General features: G+C 43.9%; 1 protein-coding gene across 3 annotated transcripts in view; it reads right to left on the reverse strand.

Moving 5' to 3' along the window:
- Positions 1-2,900: 2,900 nt before the first annotated feature.
- The window catches only part of TSEN2 (TSEN2 tRNA splicing endonuclease subunit), a 48,158-nt gene continuing 28,834 nt past the window's right edge, over positions 2,901-22,224 (reverse strand). For all 3 annotated transcript variants that reach the window (XM_006872172.1, XM_006872173.1, XM_006872171.1), the window contains 6 exons: positions 20,212-20,262; positions 15,946-16,084; positions 5,078-5,114; positions 4,454-4,565; positions 3,329-3,418; positions 2,901-2,960 (listed from right to left, as the gene is read on the reverse strand). In XM_006872172.1, coding sequence (XP_006872234.1) covers positions 2,901-2,960; positions 3,329-3,418; positions 4,454-4,565; positions 5,078-5,114; positions 15,946-16,084; positions 20,212-20,262 — 489 coding nt within the window. The remainder of the gene's footprint in view (positions 2,961-3,328; positions 3,419-4,453; positions 4,566-5,077; positions 5,115-15,945; positions 16,085-20,211; positions 20,263-22,224) is intronic.

A 22,224-nucleotide genomic window follows, 5' to 3' on the forward strand; every position in this document is an offset into this window, starting at 1 on the left:
TCCTGTCTAGTCCCTGGTGGGCTCAAACCACCAGCCTTTCAGTTAGCAGCCAAGTCCTTTAACCACGGCACCACTAGAGCTCCTTAGCTGTAAACTACTGAAGAAAATTAGCCAATGACAGCCCTATGGGTCACAAGAAATCTGTCCAGTACTGTGCTGGAAGGTAAGCTCCCTAAGTTGGAAGGCATGGCAAATACACAGTTGACTCGAGTATGACAATGACAATTGTGAAGCTAGTGCGGGACCGGGTGACACTTTGTTCTGTGGTACACGGGGTCACCAAGTCAGAGCCAATTTGATGGCAACCAGCCATGGCAACAAGGGAGTCTCATACACCAGCAAAGCCGGAACTGATAAAGTGTAATAAGGAAGCACATGGATGACAGAGTTTGGGCCATGCTACCATTACCCCTCTGGTCTACGTGGGAGCACTGTTGAGCTTGCTGGTGTCCTTGAGCACGGTGTGCTAATGCTATGAAGCGAGTGCTCTTCCCACATTGCAGGAGCCGGACCCAGGCTGCGTGAAGTCGCTGTGGTTGTGTTGGTTCAGAAGCTGTGAGCGCAAGAGCTGTGGTGAAAGATTTGTTTTAAAAAGAGTGTGAAATGTTCAAGAGATTTAAGACTAGATGAGCCAATGCTTTGAAGTGTTGGGGTAACTTCTGCTTCAAATTATCTTCTCTGCAGTATCTTTCCCAGAAACTGCAGAACACTCCTGGGGAGAATGGTTTTATAACATATCAAATTTCCAACCGTGATGAAAGCATATGCCATAGTGTTCAGATATTTCACAAGATGGGAAAAGAACAGTGCCCCAGACAGAGCGTCCAAAGATAACCTAATGCTGTCTTTAGCTGAAAATTGAGGGCAATATTAAGCCCAGTCCTTTCCTGGTGTACTGTTTCCGAAGCCCCAAGGCTCATGGAGTGAAGAACACATGGCCTGTTAGGTGGCGCTCAATTCACATGTGCAAAGAAGCAAAATCTTTCAGAGACAGATTCTTTGACTATAGATGTTTCATGAAATCCTTCTAGAGTTTTCAGTTACGAACAGAAATCTGTGTGGTATTTTGGCTTTTCAAAGGAAACGTCACAGCACACCTTCTGACGATGTCCTTACCTTGAGGAACAATTTATGGGAAAGTTATTGACAAGGCATTTGATGGACTGACCAGGCTTGACACAAAGTGTCAGGTCTTGAGAAAGTGGAATCTTTCACTTTGCTAAAGAGCCTGGATTGAGTAGTGCGAACAGGAAAAATACTGAACTATCAGCATCGTTAATAAAGAACAGACGAGTTACTGTCCTTCCTTTGCTCTGCCTGAGCGTTCACTACTGAAACACGCTTTCAAGGTGGTGACCATTACTAGCCTGAGACAGAGTAGGTGGTCCAATTACTCTAAAATCTAGATTATGCAGACATACTTTGTTGCAAAACAGCAGGAATGACATGAGCAGCAACTCGACTACAGTCTTATGTTGGGAGCTGGAAGATCACAGGCCACTTGATTATTTTCAGTTCGAAACTACCAGCTGCTCCGCGGGAGAAAGATGAGGCTTTCTACTCCCGTAAGGATTTACACCCTCGGAAACCCTGTACAGGGTCGCTATGGGTCGGAACCGACTCGACGGCACATAACAACAACAACAACAACTGTTTGCAAGGAGTCCCTGGGTGGTTCAAACAGCTAACATACTTGGCTGCTAACCCAAAGGCTGGAAGTTCAAGTCCACCCAAAGGTGTTGTAAAATAAAGGCCTGGTGATCTACTTCTGACTTCAGCAACTGAAACCCCTTTAAAGCACCACTCTATTCTGACAGGAGTCAGAATCAACTGCATGACAGCTGGTGGGTAAAGAGGTACTGTGTGCAGACAGGTAAGAGTCTTGAGTGACAAGATGACCTCAGACATTTGCTGTGCCGCTCTCACTCTACTGTAGCTCCTACAGCAAACACACCTCTGCCCACCTCCCTCCCTTCACTGGGACGCAATCAACTAAAAGGCTACGTACGCTGACTGTAGTCTATTAAGTACTCATTGCGGATCTTCAAACATGCAGCTTTAGCACTTATACAAGCTCACTAATATGGGATGCAGTGTTTACTGTATATTTGTACTAACACAAACATGCCCACCAAGAGTTCTGAAACCTACCCGGTCACTCCCCTGTACAGGGTTTCCAAGATGGTCAATCTTTATGGGAGCACACAGCCTCATCTTTCTGAGGAGTGGCTGGTGGGTTTGAACCGCTGACCTTCTGGTTAGCAGTCCAGTGTTTATCCTAAAGTGTCACAGGAGATCCTCAAGGAGTTCTATGAGTTAAGTAATCATGTGCTTGATACTTCATATGACAAAGATGTCCTTGGCAGATGCCAGTGGATTTTTAAGAGTTTGAATAACTGGTTGAAGTCCTTGGCTAAAGTGAGATGCACTATTCTTTTTCTTCATTTAAAACAGAGAACATAGGGTTCTTATCCCCCATATTCACTCATCAGCATACTTTCAGAACAAATTAGATGTGGGTAGCAAAGGAACCCTGTGCACACAGTGCTTTGTCAACTGCAGAGTGTAATTTGCAGATCAATGCAAATGATGACCATGTTCAGGTAAAACCGAGCGTAACTGAACTTCTCTCAGGAACCAAGTCTCGTTTGATGGGTGAGGACACAGCAGAGGCCCAGCCAGTGAGTCAAGAGCACCAGTCCTTTGGATCCCTCCACAGAGCTCACTCTTCCTCCCAGGCCAATGCCACCTTTTCAAAGATGAGCAGAAAAACCTGTACAAGGCTCTTTGAGACTTTCTAATAGGGGGCGGCTGCAAAACAAGACCTAGCCCCGAACTTGGCATACTGTAGGAGATGTGATAATATTTATTAGTGAAAGCAGACATGTGGGGTTGAGTGGTTAAAGTTCATCGTGGTCACTCCTCTCTCGTGAAGACACCCACCGAGTTACGATCACCTCCTGAAACAAAGCAGAACAGAAAGGCAACTGAAACGCACAGGCGGGAGGGAGATAGCCCAGCGCCAGAGAACCCAGGAGGCAGATGAGGATCTTGGGGGAGGCAGGCGTTGCAGGGGCCCTTCTGGTCTCTGGGATCAGGAGGGGTCAACTGAGCTGTGGGGGTGGCACCCAGGGGCTCAGGGGCAGTGAAGGCTGGGACATAGTGTGTGTCCAGTGAGTTGGAGGGGACATGGTGAGAGGCAGGTTGATGGGGCCTGGCAAGGTTTACAGTGTTGCTCTCTTTTCTTGGAACCACATGTTCCAGGTGACACAATTTAAGGTGATAGGCTCCTTTGGGCTGACATAGCTTTGTCTCTGAGTTCACCCACCTGAACTTTAATTCTTTTCATACATTCTGGTGACGCCATTTCTTGGTCAGTCATGGTAGAGGGTTTAATCAAATAGCACAGCATAAGTTCCTAGTGAAAACAAAACATGTGTCATCATCGTGGCAACGTGAGTGGGTCCCCTCACTGTGCTCCTGGACATTTCGTAAGGGGGAGACTCACAGAGCTGTCAGCTTCTCCCAGGGATGTTCCCACCAGAGACCTGCCATTTAGCACTCAGTGACATAGCAAGAGATTTGCTGATTATATAGTATTTAAACTGTAGGCTACAAAAGGCCCCGACATGATTATCAAGACACCCAAAACAGCCAACGACTACTCCAAGCATGAAGTGAGTTGGCACAGGATACAAACCACATCCTTTCACCTGTAAAGCAGCAGGGGCAGATGGAGCTAGAAGGCCCATCGCCTGTTTACAGGGAGCAGATCAAGCGGGTGAACACAGCAAGCGGGGGTAAGATGGCAGCCCCTCCCTGCCGGGCCGGGAGCCAACTGCAGGAAAACAGGGTCACCTGCAGGGGCTGACTCACCCAACACCTCCTTAGGATGGGGATAATGACAGGGTGCTTACCAGGCTCAAGAGTCCCTGGGTCACACAAACAGCCAACACACTTTGCTGCTAAGTGGTAGGTGTGCAGTTCAAGCCAAGGGGCTCCTCAGAAGAAAGATCTAGCAATCTGCTACCCAAAGTCAGCCACTGAAAACTACTCTGATGCTCTGATGCATGTGGGGTCACCGTAAGTGGGAACTGACCCCACAGCGGCTGAGAGGTAACACGTGATGTGTTCAGCAATAATATTATCCCCTTCCTCTCTTTTCAGAGGACCTGCAAACGTGTCCGGGTTTTGCCCGTGTGTGTGTGTGTGCAGGTTTCACATGTGCTGCCTGTGTGCGCAAGTTGCAACCAAGAACCTGCAGCCAAGAGATCCCCGAGAAGTGACTCTAAAGCCAAATCACTGGAGCTTAGCACCAACCGGTGGGTGGACGTGAACAGGATAACTTGTAGCCCAAGAGGAGAGATGCAAGAGAACCCAGTGAACCCACCACCACGTTAAAAAACAAAACCCCCAGCCACTAAGGCACACTGGGATGCCACAGCTTTGTTACCTTAGAGACATTAAGTGAAACTCTGCTGAGAGCAGCCAGGGACTTCCAACTGAAAGGTCTACGAAGAGATCCTTCAAAACGGTCGTCAACTAACTCGACAATGACAGAGTAACTGGAAAACATAGCAAGGGTGGCTCCAAAATAAAAAGCACGAAAATCAACCCATTCAAACAGAAAATTGTTTCTCTTACCAAGAACAAAGAGAGAGAAAGTAACCTGTTCATTTATACTTCCTGAAGTCCCCTAGACTACCACTGAGAAAAGATGAACACAAAACTCACACTCTAAGTGATAAACTTTCAGGCGGATTTCAACATTTAAATTCAGGAAAGGAACAAAAATATTTTTTTTCCAATATGAAAGCTATAAATTCACTCCAGTCTTTAGAATTGGTGCTCACTGATATTAAGTTGAACAATTACTGTGTAGAAATCTACTCAATGTTTAATGCTTAAACACACATCATACCCTACGTACTATCTTATATCTTGCACACATTTAGCATATGTTCCAATCAAGCCAAGGGAATACACCTTTGTTTCCATGACACAGAAATAACACTGAGGGCCATAAAGCCCCTCCTGTCCCTTTAAATCATTAATATATTTAAAAATCACTCCAAACCTGGCATGGTAAAATGGAGGGCCTTTCCGGTACAGCACTGTGAAGAAAAAGGATAAGAAAACGCACAATCACTCAAAATCCAAAGTTTACATTATTATTTTATTTTTCTTTCTTCAAAGGGAGGCAAACAGATTTATCTGTGAATAATCTGCAATATGCTCTGGAGTTTATTTTTAAACAGAGGCTGTTTCTTCTTCCCTGAAGCAAAATGCAATTAGTAAAGCAAACCCATTGCTAACAACAGGAATCCCACTCCTACCTCTCCAGTGAATTCCAAAGTGAGATACAAAGGTTCCTGTCTTGACCCTCATGCCTTACACTATTCAAATGCAAGTGTGAAGTATAATGCTGGCCAGCATTTTGTCACTTATTTCAAATCAGTGGAACTTAAAGTGCACAGGGTCACCTATCCCCCACTCGGTTTGTCAGTCTGTTGTGCTATGATGACACCTTGTGAGTTGCTGTGCTGCTGGAAGCTATACCACCGGTACTTTAAATACCAGCAGGGTCACCCATGGTGGACAAGTTTCAGCAGAGCTTCCAGACTAGAAAGAAGGAGCGGTGGACTACTTCTGAATGGTCAGTTACTGAAGCCTTTATGAACAGCAGTGGATCACTGTCAAGACAGAGTGCTGGAAGAGCTGCCTCCTCAAAGTAGAGTTGACCTCAATGACATGAATGGAGTAAAGTTTTTGGGACCTTCATTTGGAGCACAACTCAAAATGAGAAGAAACATCCATAAGCATCCATTAATAACTGGAACACGGAATGTACAAGGTATGAATCTAGGAAAATTGGAGGTTGTCAAAAATGAAATGGAATGCATACACATCTATATTTGAGGCATTAGGAGCTGAAATGGATTGGTATTAGCCATTTTGAACCAGACAATCATATGAGTCGCTATGCGGGGAAGGACAAATTGAAGAGGAATGGCACTACATTCCTTGTCAGAAAGAGTATTTCAAGATTACCTTGAAATACAATGTTGTCTGTGATAGGGCAAACAAGCAATCCAGATGCATTGATAATCACTGGTGAAATGGAATGTGAAAGTTGGAGACAAAGAGGATCAGTAATTGGAATGTACGGTCTCGGTGATAGAAATGATGCTGGAGATCATGTAACAGAACTTTACAAGCCCAATGACCTATTCATTACAAATACCTTTTGATTATACATGTTGACCTCACCAATGGAATACACACAGGAAGCAAACTGACTACATCTGTGGGAAGAGACAGTGGGAAAACTCCATACCATCAGCCACAACAAGGCCAGGGCAGACTGTGAAACAGACCATCATCTGCTCATATGCAGGTTCAGGCTGAAGCTGAAGACAATTAAAACAAGTCCATGAGTGCCAAAATATGACCTTGAATATATCCCACCAGAATTTAGAGACCATCTCAAGGACAGATCTCATGCATTAGATACTAATGACTGAATACCAGAGAGATGTGGGATGACATCAAGAATATCATATAGGAAGAAAGCAAATAGGCATTTAAAGGACAGGCAAGAAATAAAAGACCAAAATGTCAGAAGACACTCTGAAACTTGCTTTTGAATGTAGACAAGCTAAAGTAATGGAAAAATGAAGAAGAAGAGCTGAACAGAAAATTTCAACACGTAGTTTGAAACGACAAAGTAATATAATGAAATGCACAAAGACCAAGAGTTGGAAAACTAAAAGGAAAGACACCCAGCATTTTCTATTTCAAGAAGCAGTATATGAGCAAGAACCTATGGTACTGAAGGAAGAAGTACAAGCTGCACTGGTGAAAAACAAGGCTCCAGGAATTGACGGAATACAAACTGAGATGTCTCAACAAATGTAGTGCTGAAGGCATGAAATTTGGAAGACAGCTACCTGGCCAACTAATTCAAAGAGACACATATTTGTGACCTTTACAAAGAATGGTGACCCAATAGAATGAAAATATCACTAAACAATATAGTTAATATCACATGCAAGAAAATTTTGCTGCTGGTATACCAAAACAGCTGAAACTATACACTGACAGAGAACTTCCAAAGGTTCAATCTGGATTCAGAAGAGGACGTGGAATGAAAGATACCACTGCTGATGTCAGATGGATCTTGGCCAAAAGCAGAAATTCCAGAGTGCTGTTTATCTGTGCTTTAGTGACTGTGCAAAAGCATTCGACTATGTGGATATTAACTATGGATAAAATTGCAAAAGGAAATTATAGAACACTTAATTTTTCTCATCAGGATCCCGTCCATAGACCAAAAAGCAGTTGTCTGAACAGAACGAGGGAATAAATGGTTTATAATCAGGAAAAGTATGAGTTAGGGTTGCATCCTTTCACCAAATTTATTTCATCTGTATGCTGAGAAAAGAATCTGAGAGATGGATTATATGAAGAACATGGTATCAGGGTTGGAGGAAGACTCATTAACAACTTTCGATTTACAGATGACACAACCTTGCTTACTGAAAGTGAAGAGGCTTTGAAGTACTTACTGAAGAAGATCAAAGACTACAGCTTCCAGTATGGACTGCATCTCAATGTAAAGAAAACAAAAACCTCACAATTGGACCAATATATAACAACATGGTAAATGGAAGAAGAGATTGAAGTTGTTAATGACTTCATTTTGCTTGGATCTACAATCAATACTTTTGGAAGCAGTGGTCAAGAAATCAAAGGACACACTGCATTAGGCAAATCTGCTGCAAAAGATTCCAAGAGCAAAGATGTCACGTTGAGGACCAAAGTGTGCCTGGCCCAAGCTATGCGATTTTCAATAGCCTCACATGCATGCGACAGTTGGACAATTAATAAGGACAACCACAGATGCATGTGACGTACGGTATTATAAAAGAATATTGAATATCATGGACTTCCAAAAGAACAAACAATCTGTCTTGGAAGAAGTAGAACCAGGTGATCCCTAGAAGCCAGGACAGTGAGACTTTTGTTTTTGTACTTTGGACCAGTCCCTGAGAAAGACATCGGGTCAGTGAAAGAGGAGTGACTGTGGCAGTGACGATGGGCTCACACATAACGAACGTGAAGACAGCGCAGGACTGGGCAGTGATCCCTTCTGTTGTGCAGACAGTCATTAGGAGTCAGAATTGACTTACGGTGCCGAACAACAGGCTCACTATTAGTCCAAATCGCCTCAATGGTATGTTTTTGTTTTGTCTTTTTGATTTGGGTGCTACTGTGACTGAGTACTGGGATAGGTGTTCTAGCACCTGTCACTCATTCTTTGAGGGAAGCAAGGACTTTCCTGGAGAATTTTGTTGGGCTTACCTCACCCCGCCCACCCTACAACCCTTGTCTTTCCCTTTCAGACTTTTTTTGTTTCTCAAACTCCAAGAACAATGAAAAAGAACATGATTTGAGTTCCTTCAGGATGCCAAAACTGCTGTTTTGATGTGGTGCAAATCAAAGAGTACAGATTTTTGAGAAAACTAGAGAGATGGAAATATTGCCCACAGATCACAGCTTTCCCTTTTGCTAATTTTGTTTCATAAAGGTATCTATGATTTGTAGTGATACTTTTGGACCTTCCCTCGTACACAAAGTTGCCATGAGTCAGAGCTGACTCGATAGCAACTAACAACAATGATGATGGTGGTGGTGGACCTTAGAAGCTAGCATCCAACAGACCTGAGTTCACGTCTCAGTTAATACCATGACCACGCGACAGCTGGACTCCCATTCTTTACACACAGAAGTCTTGTCCAAATGTCTGATACAGAAGTGTTCAGAAATATCCATCCATAATATGTTGTTGCTCAGTGTCATCAAGTCAGTTCTGACTCACAGCAATCCTCTCTAAAGAGTTTTTGAGGAGTGGTTGGTGGGTTTGAACTGCTGATACTGTGTTTAGCAGTCCAGTGCTTATCCTACAGTGCCACACCTGTAATTATAATTATGACATGTACCCAGAGGGAAAAAATGAAAAAAATTTGTTAACATGAAAATGCCTACCAAGTAGAAAGACAAAAACTTCCAAGTCTGAGAAACCCTGCCCATTTAAAATAGAATGTTTAAAAGCACAGGGGGCAGAGAAAAGAAAACTTTTCCCTACACACAAATGTCACCTAGAGTTGTAGAGGAATGATGATAGGGTTAGAAAATGGTGGTTTGTATAACCATCATCACTGTCAGGGAGCCAGACACCCACAGATTGAAAGTATCACCCTATACATTACTTGTAAATTATAAATGAAAGACGTAATGTTACAATGGACGTAATCTGACAGTGCCCGCCTTAGACACATGATCACATTTAGAATTACTAACAGTGGGACATCCTGATAGCATGTCTCTCCTGGCATGGCGTGGTATGTTCTCACATCATCTGTGAGTACTGAGGATGAGAAAACCAAACCTGCCCAGAATGTGGGGTGTCCTACAAGACTCTTCAAAAAAGTCAATGCCAAAACAAAACAAACAAAAAGGGGGCAGTGCAGTTATCTTACGTGTTGATGGGTGACCCCCAAAATATGCCTGTCCTAGTCCCTGTGACCTGTGACTGTGGTCCTATTTAGAGAAAAGGCCTTTGCAGTTAAGTGTTGTAATTAAGTGTTGTAAAATGAGATGGTCTTAGTCTTGGATTCTCAAAGTGGACCCTAAATCCAATTACAAATGTCTTTATATAAGAAAAGCAGAATGAGATTTGAGAAAGACAAAAGTGGAGGTGAATTTCTAAAACAATTTAAAATAATACGAGGGGGGCAATGTGAGCTCTCAGGCAGGAGTGAGGTGATGTGTGGTGACAAGAGGTCCTTTATTTGGCCTTTAGTCTTGGTTCTCCAGAAAAAAATGTTAGAGAGACACTTACCCTCAGTCCTGAGGAGTTACCAGAGGGTTCATTATATTTCCTGGGTCATCTGTAAACAACTTGGTTGCTGTATTTTGTCTGGCCCTCAGGGATAGCCTGTCCTGTGACTGTATGCATCTTGCAGGGATTGGCCAACAGACTACGCAAACCAAGTGTCTGTAGTCAAATATACAAAGAAGTGTGTGTGGACTACTGAGAGGGGATTGGTCAGTTTGTGGTCTCTGCTGGGAGGGGACTTGCCTTGAAATTCACAAGAGTTGTGTATACTTGTTGTAATTGTTGTTAAGTGCCTTCAAGTTGGTTCCAACCGATAGCGCACCTGTAGGGGGTTTCCGAGGAGCAACTGGTGAGCTTGAACTGCTGACCCTGCGGTTGAAACCGACTTTGCAGTCCAGCGCATTAACCCACAGCGCCACACCAGGACTCCTGTGTATACTGTTGTTGTATGTACCATGGAGTCGGTTCTGACTCATAGCGACCCTGTACAGGGTTTCCAAGGCTGTAAATCTTTACGGGAGCAGAAAGCCTCATCTTTCTCCTGCGGAACAGCTGGTATCTTCAAACTGCTGACCTTGTGGTCTGCAGCCTGATTTGTAATCACTACACTACCAGAGCTCCTTCCTGTGTATACCATGGGGCTGAAACAAGTTCATGGAAAAATTCCATCATCTTTTAATTCCATTTCCCTAAAAACTTTTTGAAGCCCCCTTGTGTATGCAGTCAACTCCACAGAGGTTTTTCTGATAGAAAGCAACAACAGCAGGGAAAAGAAAAGAGATGAGAGAGGCAGAGAGAGGAGACAGGAGCCTCCTAAAGGAGCTGCGACACAAGCTGAAGACAAGTCTGCAGGGGGGGCAGCAGCAGAGCTGATGGCCAAAGCTGTCAGGTCAAGAGCCACCTGTTTGAGGGGCTGAGGATAAAGGAGACTTTGTCTATATGCTTCCTGGCCTTATCCCAAGTTATACTCTGTTCCTTAACAAACCACTTAACTGTGAGTATTGTCTGTGAGCTCCATCCATGTGGTCACTGCAATGAATTATGGAACCCAGCAGAGAAGCAGAGAGTGCTGTGGGAGGGAAGGCTGGTGTCAGGATATGGTAAAAAGGTTGGAGGGTGGAGGTTTGTCTCATCTCCAGTGTATAGGAATCAGCTTTAGGCTGATCTCGATTATCAAACCAGATGAGGTCTAACACCACCATTTTTGATGGCCACAGGCAAAGAAATTTCCAGGGCCATTATGACTGGAAAAGGAATCGATTCTCCTGAGGGCAGTCCTGCCAACACCTCGATTTTGGGCTTCTGGTTCTCCAGAAGTGTGTGAGAGAGTATTTCTGTTGCTTTAAGTCACCAGGTTGGTGGTAATATTCTAGCGCAGCAATCTGGAGCCCCCAGCCACACTGCGGGAAACAGCAGAGTTAGCCTGCTCTTGGAAACCCAATGGGGCACTTCTACTCTGCCCTATGGGTTCCCATGAGTCAGACTCGACTCGGTGGCAGTGGGTTCAGTTTGTAGCTATTATATAGCATTACAATGGCATCAGAGAATGTCCCTATTCTCAGCAGTTGCATGTACAAGTCCTCATAGATTAAGTGTAGCCTGTGTGCAAGTGTGGAAAACGTTAAGAAACACAGCTAAAAGGTTTGCCCAGAAAAAGAAGCCAAGACCTCTTAGTTTACTTAAGACATAACCAAGAGGGAGATGAAAAGAAGACTCACCCTATTTGATCCACAGTGGGCACATGGCTGGACTGCTGCCTCTGCTTGTGTTGGGCATCAAACCTTACATTAATTATATCTGTTGTTGTTGTTAGGTGCCATCGAGTTGGTACTGACCCACAGTGACCTTATGCACAGCAGAAAGAAACACTGCCCGATCCTGGGTCAACCTCACTACTGTTGCCATGCTTGGGTCCATCGATGTAGCCACTTTGCCAATCCATCTTGTTGGGGGTCTTCTTCTCTTTCTCTGACCCACCACCTTACCAAATATGATATCCTTCTCCAGTGACTGGTCCCTCCTGACAATATGTCCGAAGTATGAGAGACAAAGTTTGGCCATCTTGATCTCCAAGGAGCATTCTGGCTGCACTTCTTCCAAAATGGGTCTATTGGTTCTTTTGGCAGCCCATAGCACCTTCAATACTCTCCTCCAACAATGTAATGTTAATTACATATGTAATGTTAATTACATAAACAACTAGAAATAGATGGTATACTTCAACTGGAGCCAAGAACTCCAGGGAATTGTAAAATAGCAATTTATTTCCTTTCCTTCCTGCTCTTCTCTGTCACTTCATATCTATCCATATCTGTCCACCTACCCACCCATTCATCCATCTATCCATCCACCTTACTTGATAGGACAATTTACTTTTAAATTAATAAAATTCTCTGATGTATCACCCACAGCTAGGCTTGATCACTGAAAATACAAGCAGGGCCTCTATTGAGTGCCCACTAAGAACACATCATCTCACTTATTTCTCATAGCAATTTTAAAAAGCTCTCATTGACCATACGTATTATATGATGATGGGGTCCTGGTGTGGCGCTGTAGCATAAACATGGGGCTGCTAACTGCAAGGTCGGTGGTTCAAACCCACCCGCTGCTCCTTGGAAATGCTATACAGGGTGATTATGTGTTAGAACCAACACCTCAGCACCTAACAACAATGATATGATGAGCACATGAAGGCTTGGAGGGATTAAACAGTTTGGCTGAGATTTCGCAGGCAGGAAGAGCTCCCTTTCCATTACCCTCTGCCACCTCATCGTAGCCTTGTCAACTGGGAAATCACACTCAGATCTCACCCCAATATGAACACTGGAGAAGGCCTGCCAAACATTAACACCAAGTGGCTATTCTTACAGGCTCATGAAAGAGAGAACGGGGCAGGAAGCCAATGAGGAAACAGCAAACAAGCACATCACTTATTAAACAATCTGGCCCCTGCTCAACCCAGTTATCTGGAAAAACCAGCAAACTGATCTCAAGCTAACGCTGATGGGTCGTGTGGTTTAGGCTGGGGAAGGAAATCCATACCTGAAATTCAGGTATGAAAGAAAACACAAGAACTATTTATCCCAAAGAATGTTTTACCCTTTATTTTGGATCATGTGCTCCCTTTGAAAGTCTAATGAAATATATAGACTGTTGGCTCAGAAAAATGTACACACAAGATTTTGCATAAAATTTTAGGAAACTGATTCTAGGGGCTCCTAGAGAGCATCCTATGATTCCAAGTTAAGAGCATTTACAGAGTATAAGAGGAGCGTGGTGGGTCCATAGGATAAGCACTGGACTGTGAACCGCAAGGTCAGTGATTCCAGTTCTAGCCCACCAGCCACTGCACAGGAGAAAGATAAGGCTTTCTGCTCCCACAAAAGATTTAAGCCTTGGAAACCCTACATAGGGTCACTATGAGTGGCAACAAACTCCATGACACTTAACACCATCAGCAATCACAACAGAGTTTAAAGAGCAAGTGTATTTAAAAAGGCTGGGTAACAGGGTACAATTATGTGATGATTTTAAGAACTCATGGGCCAAGACTTCTTATGAGTTCTCTCAAATGTCCTGAAACTTTTGTTTGAGCCTCATAAACAATTTTGAGCAGCCCTCGGGAAGCAGCTTCTCTTGGCAGATGTGGAAACTGGGTTTCAGTGACTTTATCAATGTGCTAATTCCATAGCCGGAAAGGATTCCAAAGATCTATGAATGATTTCATCCAAGCCTGTGGCTTTCAATGCCACATTTGCGATGACGGCTCCCACATTTATGTCCCAGGGCTTCTCCTGTGTTCCAGAACTGTCTAGCTCTTCAGCATCTCCACCTGACACACTTAATGTGTCCGAGACAGGAAGGCAAATACAGTTTCCCGGCTCCTTCAGTTACCCTCAAATCCCACGTACAAGCTGTCAGCAAATCTGATCAGTCCCATCTTCTAAGTAGAACCAGGACATACACTTCCCACTTGCTACACCGCTACTCCTGGAAGAAATGACACCAGGTGCTCTTTACAAGTGAGGATGGCAAACTTCGGCTTGTTTACTTTGGCCGTGCCATCAGGAAAAGGCCAACTGAGAGGAAAGGACATCATAGTTGGTAATGTCGAAGGTCGGAGAACACGCGAGAGACCCTCCGTGAGATGGTCTGCCACCAGAGTCACAACAATGGACACTAATGACCAGACGCAGCTGCCACCACCATGCTGCTGCCGCCCTGACCTAACCACCAGCAAATCCTGTCAGCACAACTTCTCTGACAGCTTCCTAAGTGGTGGCTCTGCTGCTGTCCTGTTATGGATGGACTGGAACCGCATGGAATATGTGTTGGAACCCTAACACCTTTACCTGTAGGTGTAGTTCTATTTGGAAATGTTTTCTGTGTACAGGGAGTGAGGCTCCATCAGTGCCTCATGACTCCTGAGTGCTCTGTGGAACTGCACAGAGACAGGTACAAGGAGGAAGACAGACTTACCTGAGCTGGAGGCCCGGTACTCGATCAGCCCAGGAACTCTGAGGACTGAAAGACGAATCCCTGAGTGGTGTGAATGGCTAATTGTTGGGCCACCAACTGAACGGTTGGAGGTTTGAGTCTACCCAGAGGAGCCTTGGAAGAAAGGCCAGGTGATCTACTTCCAAAAATTCTGCCTTGGGAAACCCTAAGGGACAGTTCTAATCTGCATAGAACTACTGGATGGCAGCTAACAAGAGAAGCTGACACAGACAAGGAAGGACTTCCTCTGAGAGCTACGCCCTAAAGTCTGGCTTCTAGCTTCCTGAACAGTGAGAAAATATAATTCTGTTCTCTAAAGCTCCCCTTTATGCCAGCAGCCCGAGCTCACTATCAATAAGGCAGCAGATGGAGGGACTGACCTGGCCCGCCTAGCTGTTGGCCATCACCTCACATGATGCTCCAGGATCGCTGAGTTCCAGCCACACTTGTCTCATGCTGTTTCAGAAACTAGCTGAGCTGGTTCCTGCCACAGGGCCTTGGGGCTTGCTGTTCACTGTGCTAGCTACTTCTTTCCCAGACTCCTCTGTGACTTGCTCCCTCACTGGATTCACATCTGGCCTAAAATGCCACCCTTTCCGGAGTCTTGTCCTGACCCGAAATCCCTCCAGTCTCTATCCCCTTAAACAGCTGTCGTTGAGTTGGCTCCAACTCACGGTGACTCCCTATTTGTCGGAGTAGAGCTGTGCTCTGGAGGGTTTCCCATGGCTGACTTTCAGAAGTATATAGCCAGGCCTTTGTTCCAAGGTGCCTCTGGGTGGACTCCAACCTCCAACCTTTCAGTTAGTAGCCAAGTACTACTCAGGGGCTACCTCTACCCCCTTTACCTTGCTTTTATTTTTCTCACAGCATCTATTAGACCCTCAAATGACATGACATATTCATTTGCTTAACTCTCCTGCTAGATGTAAATTCCATGAAGGCACGGCACTGCCCATAGTGGACCATCAGCCATTATCTGCTGCATGAGGGGCCTGTCTGCTCTAGACCTCCCACTTGAAGGAAATGAGATCAGGAGAGGCAGTACCAAGGAGAAGTTTCTAAGAACATAAGCTCTGGGATTTAAACCCAGCTCTGCAAGTTAGTGGCCCTGGAGACTAGCAGGCCAATGAACCACTCTCTCAGAACTGCAGTCTCCCTATCAGAAAAGTGAGGACAGGCAGGTAGAGTACTCAGTGTGATGCTTGGCATGGGAAGGAGGGGGCAGAGGGGCTGGGACTGCAGTGACAGTTAAAGAGCAGGTTCCTCTGTCCGTCAGAAGTGACCACTGAGACCCAGCATAAGGGGTGGTCCTAAACTACATGGCTTACAGAGTACATAGGAGAAAATGCCTGATCTGGGGCTGCAAATTCTACTCCCAGAATTCTCTGCTTCCTCTATCCATGTACCTAATATTCTTACTGAAGCCAGAAGGAGGCCACTTTCTTAGAAAGAGCAGCAACAGCCCATATACAACCAATTCAATTTCACCCCCGCATCTGATGCATACCCTGGTTCTTAAGTCCACCAGGCCAAGAGATACTTACGCAGGTCTGTTCCATACTTGAGTCCCACCTTAGGCACCCAGCCCTTGCTTCGAAAGTAATGGTAAGCCATATATGTGGTCCTGAACGAAGGCTGAACTGCAGCAAAAGCTTTCCAGAGCTTCATGATCGTTAGAGGCTCCTAAAGTTATTGGGGGAAAAGCAGTCATTGGAATACGCTCACAACAGCTGAAAGAAATACTGTCCATTAGCAAATGAATGGATAAATAAATTGTGTGTAAACACACAGTGAAGTCCTGGTGTGGCACAGTAGAATAAGCACTGAATTGTTAAATGCAAGGGCAACAATTCAAATGCACCAGCCACTCGTTGGAAACTCTATACAGAGTCACTATTGAGTCAGAACTAACTTGAGGGTACTTAACAACAACACACACAATGGACTATTCCTCAGCCATAGCAGAAGTGATGTCCTGCTATAAGCTACAACACAGGTGAACATGGAGATCGTGGAGGGAAGTGTGTCAGACCCATAAGGACAAATATTGTTATGAACCCACTTCTACAAAGCAGGCAAATGTAGAAAGAGGAAGGGGAAGAGGGACTCCTTTTTTCAGGGGCCCTGAACTTGTGTTAATAGTGGGAACCATTTAGAAATGGGCAGGGTTAATGGGTGCACAATATGATGAATGTAATCAGTGCCACTTAACCAGATGTGGAAAAAATGTGGAATTGGAAAATGCTTAGTTATTACACAAATTTTAAAGGCATTATTAAGCATTTATTCACTTATTAATGAGTGAGGCAGTGTTGATATGTGGTGTGGGGCAGTAGCACTGAAAAAATCATGTACAGTACCCAGTGGGGGCTATGTAACAGAATAGCTGGCCGTGCACGGCCCACATGCCTCTCACAACACATTCTATTTTAAAGGCTTAGTACAAAAAGAAGATTGCAAAAACATGTCAATACTTTTGAATATGTTGAGTTGATTAAAATATGTAATTATTACTAAAATTAATTTTATCTGCCTTTATAAAATTCTTCATAATAAGGTTACCAGAAAATGTAAAATGACATATGTGACTACTCCCCTCGATTTCTACTGGACAGCACTGCTCGAGCGAACTTAGAGACACTTCCCTAAGAAAACAAGATCTAAGAATGCGAAACCAGCAGCTTAGTGGAAAGTGGGTGCTGAAGCGGACTGGAGGAGGTAGGTGCTGGGGGGCCAGAAAAGACTATTCCAGGCAGAAGAACTGGTGTGTGCATGCCAGGGTGTTCCGTGTACGCAGTCTGCCACAGATGCCAAAGATTTCACAGACTTTTTCACAGGACTAGGAGCTGGAGTCCCGGTGTGGCTCTCTGGGTTAATGTGCTTGACTACAAAGTCGGTTTGAACCACAAGGTCAGCGGTTCAAGTTCACCAGTAGCTCCAAGGAAACCCTAGACAGAGTCGCTCTGGGTCAGAACCAACTCGAAGGCATTAATAGTAACAACAACAACTAGTAGCTACTGAAGTCAGGCCACGCTCAGGAAAGCTAGCAACAATTTTGTAAAAGTTCTCCCTCTCCCAAAAGATGCTCCATCTAGTTTTTGAGAAGAATGTTATCCAATGCCATAGATTCCAACTTAAAGAAAACATTGTTTTTAATGTAAGACTTGGAGAGACCAAGAAGGGTCAGTTCAGCAAACATTTTGATGGACCAACAAAACAAAACACAAACTCCCCCCACAAAACTAGGTACCTCTGGAAAATCATGTTTCGGTGCTTAAAAAACCACCATTTGTTCAGAATGTAGTCCCTCCGTGGGATTTGCTTAGTTTGGCTGAACCTAAGCTTTGAACACAGTAAGTATGATTTGGAGTTGTTTTGTGTGTTTTCTTTTCTTCACAGTTACTTCTTACTTGGAGGCTCTATGCAATTATGGATTCTCCAAATCCCACTGCATGTAACACTCAGACCCTCCTTCACCCAACAAACAAAAGTCTCATATAGAATTCTGGCTACATTTTTCAGATGTTATGGTTTCAATGTAGGGGCTGTAAGGTTTCCAGAATGTTGACAAATTCCAGCTAAGGCCCAGGATAGGAGGCAGGGTGGGGTTATGAATGGCCACCATCAGGGGAAATGAGTCACCCTCAGCCAGAAAGTCATTCTCAAACCACTGAGATATTCGTGAAAATGGTTTTTTAAATAGAATTTCATGGATGACAAAACTGTATACGCCAAAGAACAAAATAAAATATACACTCTGTTCCACTGACGCTTTTGCTTACTTTTTGCACTCTAACTTTATTTGTATTAGAATTCTATTGAAGAGGTATTCTATTTATAAAAAGCACAGGAAGCATAAAGTGAGAAGTCTCCCTCCCATCTGTGGGCCCAGCTGCCCAGCTCCTCTACCTGGAGGCAGGCAATGGAATTCATTCTTCATGTGACTTACGCTCTTCCAAAGAAAGCAGGTTACACATAGCACAAAAAACATGGGCTTTACAACAAGGATGCACCTTGAGATCATCATGCAAGTAGTCACTCACAAAAGGACAAATCTTGTATGGTTCCACTAGTTTGAAATACCTAGAATAGGCAATGTGTAGAGGTCAGAGTTTCCTAGAGACTTTCTTTATGGAGAGGACACGGATATGAGTGAAGGTAGCACATGATTGATGTAACTGGATTTACTGAATTGCGCATCCAGTTACATCAAATTGGCAAATGTTGCGTTCTCTATATTTTCCCAACAATAATTTTGAAATATTATAAAGAAAAGATGGCCTCTGGGGCAACCCTGACAGCTTCAAATACTCCTTCTGGTCACACTAACAGTGTCTGTGATCTTAGATGAACTTGTTAGTTTCTCAGAGCTTCAACTACTAGACCAGGTGGGTGTAAGGATCAGAGAACAAGATGGGAAGTGCTGAAGACAAGGTCTTTACTATGGTAGCTACTAAACACTGGTGAAGGTGGTGGTGGTGTGCCTTGGAGTCAGATCTGACTCAAAGCGACCCTGTATAGGGTTTCCAAGGCTGTCAGGAGAAGAAAGCCTCCTCTTTCTCCCATGGAACTACTGGTAGTTTTGAACTGCTGACTGTGAGATTTAGCAGCCTGACTTACAACCACTACACTAACAGAGAGCTCCTTCTAAACACAGGTAGCTCTTTTTTTTTTTTAAATGGTCAGAGGTGTTCTGATCATTTCATGATCATTATATAAAACAATGGGAGGGGGTGGCTTTGTAGGGTAAGTGCTAGACTGTTAACCCCAAGGTTGGGAGTTTGAGCCCACGAGTTGTCCCGCAGAAAAAAGACGAGGCTTTTGGCTTCTGCAAAGATTTATAACTCAGAGACCCTCTACAGGCCCACTCTTGAGTGGGAACCGACTTGATGGCACTTAACCATAACATATAGCTTTTCTTTAGTCTCTATGCATGAAACTCAATCTGAAAAAGTAAAAGCTGGCTGTTGCCTGAACACTCTCAATTTAAGACCCCAAATTATTAGAATTTATAAATAATTTAATTCCTATTTTACTCAGTGGAAGTAAGGACATTTGTATCAAAGCCATACGAGAATTAGAACCACACTATTTCTACTAGTCTGGCCCATTAACCCACAGAGCCACACCAGGACTCCTGGTGTGGCTCTGTGGGTTAATGGGCCAGACTGCAAAGCTATCTGAACTGCAAGGTCAGCAGTTCAAGCTCACCAGCTGCTCTTCAGAAACCCTATACAGGGTCGCTATGGGTAGGAATCAACTTGATGGCACTTAACAACAACTTTTTAAAAGATGTATGGGAAATATAACAAAACACATGCCATTTCCAAATTCTTCACATGCATGGTGGTGGTGGTGGTGTGCCGTGGAGTCGGTTCCGACTCATGTTGTTGTTGTTAGTAGTCATCGACTTGGTACCGACTCATAGTGACCCTATGCACAACAGAACGCCAACACTGCCCGGTCCATGTGACCTTGCAGTTCAGCGCATATCTTTCAGCACTACAGCAGGACTCCACATGTATAGTTGTTGTTGTTGAGTGCCATCGAGCTGGTTCCAACTCATAGTGACCCTGTTGAGGGTTTCTGAGGAGTGGCTGGTGAATCTGAACCACCAACCTGTGGTTCAAAGTGACCTTGAGGTCCAGTGCATTATCCCACAGCGTCATACCAGGACTCCAGTGACCCTGCACAGGGTGTCCTAATATTGTTCAACCATCAGCCTACCCATTTCCTCATTTTTCCAACACAATATTGCTTTTAACATCAGGAAAATTGTAACTGGGTGATATCTAAATAAAACATCTCACCTCTTCATAGTGAATGCTCAGACACCCCAGAGCGTAGACCAGGAAAAAGGCCTAAAAACAAAGCAGAAGTTACTCATTACAACAAATTTCACATTCTTGAGAAATTATTTTATAGATTAAGTTCTCTTCATCCCAAATCATCATAAAAATGGTCCCATATTTTTAACATTATGGCCCATTCAAATTTTAAGAATAAAAAAAAAAAATCTAAGAAACTATGAGTACCACAAACTGGTATAAATCAGAAAAAAAAGTTTTTCCATATTTTATTTTTCCTTTAAAAAGAAATCACATAACTAAGTTGCAGACTAATTCAGGTATTTATAACAACAAAAAGCTTTGTCTGTTGATTTTCTTCAAATAAAAGTGAGAGAAAAAAAAAACAAAACCGAAATTGGTAAAAAGGGGGGTGGGGACAGTGTGGATTTTGCTTGGATAACAGAGTAAATTTCTCAGCCATGCTTGCTATACTGGGGTTTTTTATCCTTGGAAGGTACAAATGGTTAACATGCTCAGCTGCTAACTGAAAGGCTGATGATTCAAGTCCACTCAGAGGTTCCTAGAGGAGAAAGGACTGGTGATCTTCCAAAATATCAGCGACTGAAATCCTGGGAAAGCACACTCTACTCTGACAGCCCAGCAGTCAGCATGAGTGGGAATCGACTCGGCCACAACAGATGTATCTGATTTTTTATCACCAACTCATTTTAATTTTATGGGGGATGCAGGAGGAATTGGAAACAAAGTTGGCCCCAGTTGAATAAAATAACTTACATAATTTTTTCTGAGCAAACAATAAATGGTAAATGCCACCATTACCCAGCCTGCTCTGGTTTCCTTCACTGGTATAGGATAGGGTGCTTGGACTGACTGGACTGTCCGGCAGTGACCTTCTTTGACCTAACAGACTGGCAGTAAGGAGTGACTAAGTGGTAGCTATGAATTACACAGTATCACCTGTCTTTAAGTGTGACAGTTACAGATTAGATTTATAACCAAAAAGCAAATCTTCTACTTGTGCTGACACTGCGGAGTGTGCCCTTGTGCGGTATGGAGAGAGAACTGCAGTTCCTTCCCCTTTTGGGGGCTCAGGCTTCCGTCCCACAGCAGTGTACTGACAGACAAACTTCCTCAAGCTTACTTCCTTACTCCCAGACCAGCACACACAGAGGAGCAAAGGACAAGAGATTTAAGACAGTACAAGTTATATGGAAGTAGGGGACTTCAAGTAGCTACAGGGTCTTGCCCACCACTCGCCTGTCAGTCTGCCAAACTGCTGTGACTCAGCATTTCTCAAGTTTAAAGAACTGAAGAAAAATTCAAAGACCCAAGCCTTGACTTTCAGTATTGAAGGATTCTTTGGGAAAAATGGAGTCCTGGTATGGCACTATGGGATAAGCAAAGGACTGCTATCATAAGGCTTTGGAAGCTCAAACCTACCAGCTGCTCCTCGGAAACCCTATACAGGGTTGCTATGAGTTGGAACCAACTTGATAGCACTTAACAACAACAACAACAGCAACATACTGAATGATACAGGAAGCATCAAAAGAAGATGGAAGGAATACACAGACTCACTGTACCAAAAAGAAATGGTCGCTGTTCAACTCTTTCAAGAGGTAGCATATGATCAAGAGCCAATGGTACTGAAGGAAGAAGTCTAAGCTGCACTGAAGGCATTGGGGAAAAACCAGGTTCCAGGAATTGACAGAATACAAACTGAAATGTTTCAACAAACTAATGAAGTGCAAGAGGCACTCACTCCTCTGTGCCATGAAATTTGGAAGACAGCTACCTGGCCAACAAATCTGACTGGAAGAGATTCATATTTGTGCTCATTCCGAAGAAAGAGAACCCAATGGAATGTGGAAATCATCTAACAATATCAATGTAACATGCAAGCAAAATTTCTCTGAAGAGAATTAAAAATGATCGCAGCAGTACACTGATAGGGAGTTACCAGAAATCCAAACCAGATTTAGAAGATGACGTGGACTGAGGGATCTCACTGCT

Source organism: Chrysochloris asiatica, unplaced genomic scaffold (genome assembly GCF_000296735.1).
Source record: "Chrysochloris asiatica unplaced genomic scaffold, ChrAsi1.0 scaffold00186, whole genome shotgun sequence".
Lineage (NCBI taxonomy): Eukaryota > Metazoa > Chordata > Mammalia > Afrosoricida > Chrysochloridae > Chrysochloris > Chrysochloris asiatica.